Source organism: Ylistrum balloti, unplaced genomic scaffold (assembly GCF_031769215.1).
Source record: "Ylistrum balloti isolate Yb309-2 unplaced genomic scaffold, AGI_CSIRO_Ybal_v1 Utg370510, whole genome shotgun sequence".
Classification (NCBI taxonomy): Eukaryota; Metazoa; Mollusca; class Bivalvia; order Pectinida; family Pectinidae; genus Ylistrum; species Ylistrum balloti.
Genome location: NW_026782329.1, coordinates 943,039 through 952,169, shown reverse-complemented (window position 1 = coordinate 952,169; position 9,131 = coordinate 943,039). Strand labels below are relative to the sequence as shown.

General features: G+C 35.5%; 1 protein-coding gene across 1 annotated transcript; it reads right to left on the bottom strand.

Moving 5' to 3' along the window:
* Positions 1-2,882: 2,882 nt before the first annotated feature.
* On the bottom strand, positions 2,883-7,720 carry LOC132555713 (neutral cholesterol ester hydrolase 1-like). The gene is made up of 6 exons (XM_060220075.1): positions 7,643-7,720; positions 6,866-7,033; positions 5,229-5,357; positions 4,259-4,379; positions 4,012-4,075; positions 2,883-3,663 (listed from the first exon to the last, which is right to left on the bottom strand). Exons 1-6 carry the CDS (start codon positions 7,718-7,720, stop codon positions 2,883-2,885), a joined length of 1,341 nt encoding a protein of 446 aa, XP_060076058.1.
* Positions 7,721-9,131: the final 1,411 nt, after the last annotated feature.

The window sequence follows — 9,131 nt, the reverse complement described above, 5'->3', positions numbered from 1 at the left end:
GTGCTGATTTTTCAAGGTTTGTTAATGTGTATCAAAGTTCCTTGAAAAGAAAATATTCCTTTAAAAAAAGTGCGTATAAAAAACACAAAATATTCATGTTTATAATTATCAATTAACTAGAACGAAATATTTCCATAACATATTTATTCATTTAGCGTGTCATAGTGACATTATCTAATGCACTGGAGATCAGAAATAGTAGTAGCTATAGTGAAAATATTGTAAATTTTGTATATATATGGAAGTCTGGCTTAATCTCAAAGAACTATGTCTTTATAGACATAATTACTGGAAGAAAAGTCTAACCATGATATTTCAAGGAAGATAGGTATGTAAATACATTTATTGTAATTACTTACACTTTAACCAATCTGAAATGCTGTGCACACCTTATCTACTTTCCTCAACTACAAATATAATTATAATAAGTAAGGACTATTACTTTGCAATACATTCAAAATAAAGAAGTAGGTATTAAGTCCTTTCGACTTGTCTAAATATTGATAGGATAGTAATTGCAACATCTTGGGTATTTCAAAGGTTTTATTTGGTCAACTTCATCATAGAGCTATTTATCATTTGGCTTGTTGGCGATAAATATATGGTTGTGTGTATTTTGTTATGTTTTTTTTATCTATTTTGATTTGTTCACATTATTGTCGTCAAATTTGAAATAAGAATTAAAGAAGATATAAAATCGCTTAAAATTAAGAAAAATAGCCTCTGGTTCTCCTACTTTAGTAATTTTTGCATTCCAAAGTGTAAGAGTAAGGGGAAAGTAATATAGCTTTGCGGTTATCTGTGAACATTTTTCAATACGTTTAGCCTTTCAATACTTTCAGTACTTTGATTTAAGATAAAATCCAAGTTGTGTTCGAGTTACCCCCCTTTAACAAACTTCAAGCGAAATTCCATTTATACGTAATATTATTAAATTACTGGTAATGAATTTAGTTTGATAAGACAAATCTTATCTATATATTTAGAATGGATATTGACACCTTTCTGTATGAATATTGCAAATATACGCAAATTGACTGGTACCCTAAGTTCTGAAAAAAGATTGTTACATACAACGAAACTAATGTCAATATATTGATGGAGGAGTCACGGATACGAAAACCAGTAACCAACCAATCAAGTCAATATATTGATGGAGGAGTCACGGATTCGAAAACCAGTAACCAACCAATCAAGTCAATATATTGATGGAGGAGTCACGGATACGAAAACCAGTAACCAACCAATCAAGTCAATATGTTGATGGAGGAGTCACGGATACGAAAACCAGTAACCAACCAATCAAGTCAATATATTGATGGAGGAGTCACGGATACGAAAACCAGTAACCAACCAATCAAGTCAATATGTTGATGGAGGAGTCACGGATACGAAAACCAGTAACCAACCAATCAAGTCAATATATTGATGGAGGAGTCACGGATACGAAAACCAGTAACCAACCAATCAAGTCAATATATTGATGGAGGAGTCACGGAGACGGAAACCAGTAACCAACCAACAAAGTCAATATATTGATGGAGGAGTCACGGATACGAAAACCAGTAACCAACCAATCAAGTCAATATATTGATGGAGGAGTCACGGATACGAAAACCAGTAACCAACCAACAAAGTCAATATATTGATGGAGGAGTCACGGATACGAAAACCAGTAACCAACCAATCAAGTCAATATATTGATGGAGGAGTCACGGACACGGAAACCAGTAACCAACCAACAAAGTCAATATATTGATGGAGGAGTCACGGATACGAAAACCAGTAACCAACCAATCAAGTCAATATATTGATGGAGGAGTCACGGATACGAAAACCAGTAACCAACCAACAAAGTCAATATATTGATGGAGGAGTCACGGATACGAAAACCAGTAACCAACCAATCAAGTCAATATGTTGAGTCTGGTTTACATGGGCCTTATAGAATCGGCATGGTAGGAGAGATAACATGGTTATTGTGAACACATTTCAATGTATTATGTTCATGCTAAAACGCTGCTAACCTATGTACACAAAAAAAGACAAGACATTTTAAATATTGTCATAATTAAATATTTGTTATCAGTTAGCTTGTAATCGTTAAATGATTATTTATATAATGATGATGTAATATTTATGACCGTAACCAATATATAACTGAAATAAGTATATATTGACTGAATTAGATGATCTGGCACGTGATTCCAATCCAAACTGTCTAGCGTTACCTCCCTTTAATAAACATTACATAAACATTTCCTTTATATTGGATGTTATGAACTGTTAATTATTATAGAGTATAAGCTGAGTTTGATAAAATGGATATTAGCAGAATGTGTTATTAATTCCTTTAAATGGTTACAACAAAACCATTAAATTGATTTGACATCATATCTGAGATCATATTAAATTGACATATTTTTCTTTGATAAAGAATTTTGTAACTTGTTTCCTTCGACTATTAAGCTGATTTTTGGATTATTGTGAAGCTAACTCTTTACAAACAAGTTAAAAATAAGTTACAGTAACTACCCGAGGAACAAACATTTATATGTTAACTTTGTTACAGTCCTGTTCCCTCTGTAACAGTAAATTTTGAAACCATGTACATTAACACGTGACATAGCAAAAATGTGTTTAAATTTTTCAAGATAACATTATTCATCCACGATTAGACACGAGACAACTCTTCTGTGTTTTACTTTCAGTTTCAAACGGAATTAATATTCCCATGAATGGAAGATTTCAACAAAAATAATCATGAAATGCATATATATATGATTTTAATAGCAGAAATTATTTCTATATACATTTTATATACAAATACTCGATAAACTAGTATAACAAGGTGTTTGTTTATGTGAAAGCTTGTATACTATTTACAGTTTTTTTCGCAGAAAATCTACTAAATCGTCCATTGCGCGTATTCCAACTTGAAATGGCATAGGACCTTTAAAGAAAAATATCATCCCATGGAAACCTTCAGGGTAGTGAGCGAGATGTACTTTAACTCCAGCTTTCTTCAGGCGCTGATAGTATATCAACCCGTCATCACGTAATACGTCATATCCGGCCGTTAACACATACGTCAAAGGCAAGTCCTCGTTTTCTTTGTCATCCACCATCAGTGGTGAAAAATATGGATCTAAAATTGTTTTTTCGAGATTCGCCGATAATTCTTCGTCTCCAAAGTCTGTCGGTTTATCTGCATTATACAGGTCTTGATTTCGTATGTGTTCCTTCATCAGCCATCTTTTATCAATATATTTGGCATATTTGGACTTTTTAAGCGCTGGAGATGTGTGCTGATTAGTTAGGATTTTTTCCAGGTGGTCGTAACTGATGTTTCCATAGTTCAACCAATAGGTTAACATCGACACATCGTTTAACATCCCCGGGACGAAGTTCTTATTCTCAACATATGACGGTGTTTTCATGTCTAAAAGCTGAAGACAAGGATATATTGGGATTTGAATTTTGACTTTCTTTTTTAGGCGGAGTGATACAGCGGCTGTGAGATGTCCTCCCGCACTGTCTCCGGAAATAGCTACGCGTGAAGTATCGATTCCTAGTTGTTTACCATTGTTGATCACATGTTCTGTGACTGCTAAACAGTCCTGAAATGGTATTGGGTGGGGATGCTCCGGGGACTGTCTATACCTGAAGAAACATAACGTGACAATTTAAAAAAAAAAAAAAAAAAAATGTCAGTTTGACTACCAAGAAGACAACATCTGATACAGGCCTGACTACACGTTAGGAGAAAAACATATTTAAAAAAACTGTTTTTTAAAAATGTAATTGTACATCGAATTTATTTAAAGGTTGGAATAGTTTTAGTTGACAATTTTGTTCCTTTGCATAAACCTCGCCAATCCAAGAAAACACGCATGGTTTAGTGCCAGCCTTGATATGTAAACAATTATAAGTATTTTGAGAGTAAATATGCTAAAATTATTCTCTTAGCAAATCTGTGTAGAATATAAAAAAAACAACGGAAATACTTACGCCACAGAAACTACAACCATTCCCACTCTTTTCGCCAATTCCCGTGTTGCTTGATCATACACATCTGAAATGTACCATGGCGAGGTGGATCATGAAGTTAATAATTTTCGGCACCAGGTTTAAGAAAAAGATTACTTGTACTGCAAATTAAGCATAACATATACTAACTTCCTATCTAAAAACATGGAAACAGGAAAAAACCAGTTACAACCACGGCTCATTGTACTTCACTCCCTTTCCGACTTACCGACAGACAGCCAAGACCAGCCCCCGCCATGATAATACACCAAGGCAGGGCGTGCTGTGTGTGGACCTTTTACTGGTTCATACACCCGGACCCCTACACCAGCGAACTCCGTGTCATAGATCTAAAACAGTACCAAAATGAGAATATTATTCACAGTTATTTTCGTGAATTATTTTCTAGAAGGGCAAATAAGTTCCATCTAAAACTGGAAACGACTTTCAAGGTTACAACAGCGAGTGTTACTACAGTTGTTGAGGATAACATCCGTAAATGTTTGCTGATATTAACATTGAATAATGCAAATTTTGAGTAATTTGAGATCTCGCGAAACCCCCCGCTCATTGGTTAATGTGAAGAGTCTGGTTTAGCTGGATTTCGACGAAGGTTTAGCTGTCTCATCTTATCAATATACAAGATACTTCAATCAATTAAGCATTAACCGTTGGAGTAATTAAATAATTAAGAAAGTTTGGGAAAACGTGTTATAAATAACATAGTGTGCGACTACAAAACACTGATACTGTAGTGACAGCGGGAACAATTTTTACAACGTGACTAAATCTTTATAATGTTAAGTGGTACTAATATGCTTTACGTGCTAAAATACTTTGTGTTTTTTCCACATTTAAGTAAATTCAGGCCAAAAACGTCGACAATATTTTCTTACGAATGCTTGAAAGAAACATTTCAGTACATGTAACCATCAAAGACAGCAATGATTCAGAATCAAATGTCTATTGGAAACCGAAGAAAACATTTCAATGTTGCCTTATTGGTCATCCTCTGGGAGTCGACAATCAAACCCAAATGAAATGTCGATGGATTCAAGCAATCTTTAGGTCTTTTGATTCAGAACAGAAAAAAATTAAATTTGATAAATTTTAACAGAGGTAAACAAACAGACGATCTTATTGATAAAATACGCATTCATATATTAAACTAGAAAGGTATTATCATTGTACACGCGTACCTTCAACTCTGAATCTGTTCCTAATCCAAACGGACTTCCGGTAATCATTGTTGTCAGGACAACGTCTACCAGTTTCCTTGTGTACCACGTCACTCCACCAGTGATACCAAAGTTGTGAAGGCTCAATATCTAAATAATAAAGGTAAAACAGGATCAGTACAAGTTATATAGGTAAAACTGTAAATCAAATTTAAATTTCAATCCATATGCACAGTGTGAAAGAGCCAAGGTCATACCACCGTTTAAAAAATGTAATAAGCATTCTCCTTCTAACTATCGGCTAATTCCTGCATACTTACACCGTAGAAAACTCACTTTTTATAAACTGCTCAATCTGCTATTTGAAATTTGTCACAACATTTATATTGCCCTTGAAGAGAAAAACCTGTATGCATGGTATTCTGTGACATTCCAAAGGCTTTTGATCGGGTTTAGCATAAAGGTTTGGTGGGCAAATTAAAATCTTACAAATGTTACGGTAACTATATACATGGTTTGAAAATAACTTATTTCACAGGCAACATATAGTTTCTTAAATAGTTCTTATTCTCAATTAAGTTGGAATTAAGCAGGAGTTCTTCAATGCTCCGTTCTTGGTCCGCACTTGTCTTAATATACATAAATAATATTGACGTGTCTTTGGATTTTTTACTTGTCATCTAACAGATGATGCTTTTTATACGGCATGTCTTGAATTAAAAAAGTTAGAGAAAAACAAAAGAAAAACGACAGGCTGACACAGTAAGTATCAGATTCAGATACTCGTTCCAATCGCCGAAAACGTAAAAAAACTACGATTTTTACATAAAATGCATAAAAAGTTAACTCCGGTTGTTTAAACGACCTCCTACCATCCACGATTGCAGAAAATAGCCGATACACTCAGCTTAACAACCTTCGTTGTTGGAACTCGCTAGATCTATCTACAATCTCTTCCTTCCATAGATGTATTTAAAAACTCTCTGAGATTAAATGTACAATTACCTCACCTGGAAACTTCAGGTTTGGAGAAGATAGTTTAACGTTATACTGAGTCACAAATGTTCTCGAGTGAATCTTGTCGAAGATTCGGTTTACAACTTGGGACATCCTTGTGAGAATACCTTCCATTGCTTAATTAAGTGTCAACGTTTCGATAATAAAAACATATTATGCTTCAACATGTTACTGCCTTAAGTATAGAATTCAGAGCTTCTTTTGTTTAGTTGTTCAGATCTTACTGTGGGCCTCAGTTCCCTTGTATTTAGACGTGTGAGAAATTCCGTCACAGCCAACAAGAGATTTTGAAAGATGTGTTATTAGCTGTGAACCTGTGTATGTACAGGTTATTTGTAATTGTCTATTTTATGTTAATGTCTGTTTATCGTTATCGACCCGCTGATGTAACTGATATCCACTGCAAACCCCCTTTTCCTTGTTCACGGGATATTGTAGATATAAGAATAAATGTATCAGCTGTAGTTTACATTTTGCAAGACATGGTATTTTGAAAAAAAAAAATCATGTTTTATCATTATCTATTTCCTACGTTTTACCATTTTTTTCTTATATCTGGTCAGCATATCATTGTTACCCATAATTGTTGACATTGTAACCCATGATTGTAGACATTGTGACCCATAATTGTAGATACGCACTGCCTTGCCGTTAAACCTGAGCGCAGCGTCCAGTATCCGAGCGCTCCAGACCTCGGTGACCCCCTCCGGGACCTGAGTGTCCATATACTGGAACAGTCCAAAAGACAGGAGGGCTGTGACTGTTGCTGTCAAAATGACCTTAAAGAGGCTCAGCCCTCGTCTTTCTGCCTAGAAAACAAGGGTTATCAGTGAAGGAAAATCCGTCATACTCCATCGGAAACTTCTAAAAAAAATGGCTGTGTGAATATTGTGATTTTCTTTTCAACTTTTCACCCTTGTAAGTCTAAACATTTCACGTGTGATAACCAATACAAAAACACTCTTTATCATTTCAATACATTTTCATATGAGGCTTTCTTTTCACATATGACATTCACCACGAATATCTAATCTATGGTTTGTGGATTAAGGGGTTTGTGGGGCTGATTAGTGGATTAAGAGTTTGTGGGGCTGGTTGGTGGCTGTAGTGTTTGTGAGATTGGTTGATGGATTATGTGTATGGAGCCGGTTGGTGGTAGTAGTGTGTTTATGGGGCTGGTTGGTTGGATTAAGGGTTTGTGGAGCCGATGGTTGTAGTATGGATGAAGGGTTTGACGAACTGACTTTAGTGTTATGTCCGACTGACCACCACGAGGGACTGACACCACGACTGAATTACCAGATTCCATAGACCTCTATTAACGACTGACCGATCATCATGTCAGACTTCCCAATGAGAACAACTGACTCCTACATCCTTAATTACATTTAAATTGTTGCTAAAAATGACGTCATTACCTTGACCGTATGTTCGGTAAGGAACTTTCCCAAGGCCGCAGCATCCTTCTTCTTAGCTCCCTTGTGTACATGTACCATGGCTGTCAAGAGAAAGGGGGTTGTATACCTGATTGTACAAAACACACAAAAAGATGACAACTTACAATATAATTTCAGAACTAGATACAACGGAGCCATATAACTAAACAGCATCATACAGCTGTTTCATCCTTCTCGGATTCGACAGAGATGCTAAGGTACTATATTTTGAAATCTAGGAGGTCATCGAGAGAAAGGGGGTTATATCTGGTGATAGAAAGCACACAGATTAACAGCACATTACAATATACATTCAAAACTATAAAAAAAATTCTCTTCATTAAGTAGTGTCCGGACAAAGCACTATAGTTTTTACTTCGTTCATCAAAACAACGTAAACATATGTTCAGGTAACAAAGCATCATAGTATCTGTTTCGTTCGGAAGAACAATATATCAACTTTATGTTTGGTCAAACACAGTACAACTGTTATCATATGTTCGGATTAACAAGTCCTTACTTTTTACAGAGTTGTGATGAAAGACACATCCTTTATTCCGAACAAGGTTACCGTGGTAGTTTTAGTACAGGATAATTACCTGGCATGTTAATTACTGATTATCGCACACGTTTTTAAAATAAACTCAAACTAGTCAGCATTATCATCAGGCTTCTTCAAATAGATGTAAATACACTACGTCTTACCTGTGTTTCAACGCCCGAACAAAATGACCTGGTGTCTGGAGTTACTATATGACCACGTATAGACTGTCCGGCAATATGACCACGTGTAGACTGTCCGGAGTTACAAGATGACCACGTGTAGACTGCCGGAGTTACAAGATGACCACGTGTAGACTGTCCAGAAGATAGCTGTTTATAGTAGAAGAGTGAAGAGCGAGACGACTGTTCTCGTGTGTGAAAGGTGCCAAGGCCAAAGTGTAGGAGATAAGACAATCACCAGCTGGTTCTGGTAGATGTTGTTATTTAGTAGGATAATATCAACGAAACCTTAAGTAGTGTTAACGGCAGGTTATCCTCACACGATTATTAATTCTTATCGTCCAGGCGTAATCATTTCTGAGAAAATTCAGATAATTTTAGATAAATTCACGAACAAGACATTCTTGTAGAGAGTGACAAACATTCTTTATGCGACGAGAAATAGTTATAAAACTCGGAAATATTGGAAAATCTAGTCGTGATATCAGGAGGAGGTGATTCCATTGACAGAAATATGTGAATTTTGGAAAAAATGGCTTGCAATCGCCTTAGAATATCTAATAATGAACCTCAAAGCCAACAAGCAAAAGCATTAATTAATATCTCGTTGGATGAATTATACGACGTCAGTTCAGCAAATCGAAGAAAATGCAATACCAAGTGGAACAGAGGAATTTTAACACACCAATATCTAGCACCACATTAACAATGTTATATCAGCAGTAGAACCTGTATGATCCAACTAAAT

Coding starts and splice junctions, on each gene's coding strand:
- LOC132555713 (XM_060220075.1), bottom strand. CDS start 7,720: ATGGTACATGTACACAAGGGAGCTAAGAAGAAGGATGCTGCGGCCTTG. Junction 7,034..7,642: donor TTACCGAACATACGGTCAAG/GTAATGACGTCA, acceptor CTTGTTTTCTAG/GCAGAAAGACGAGGGCTGAG. Junction 4,076..4,258: donor CTGGTCTTGGCTGTCTGTCG/GTAAGTCGGAAA, acceptor GGTACATTTCAG/ATGTGTATGATCAAGCAACA.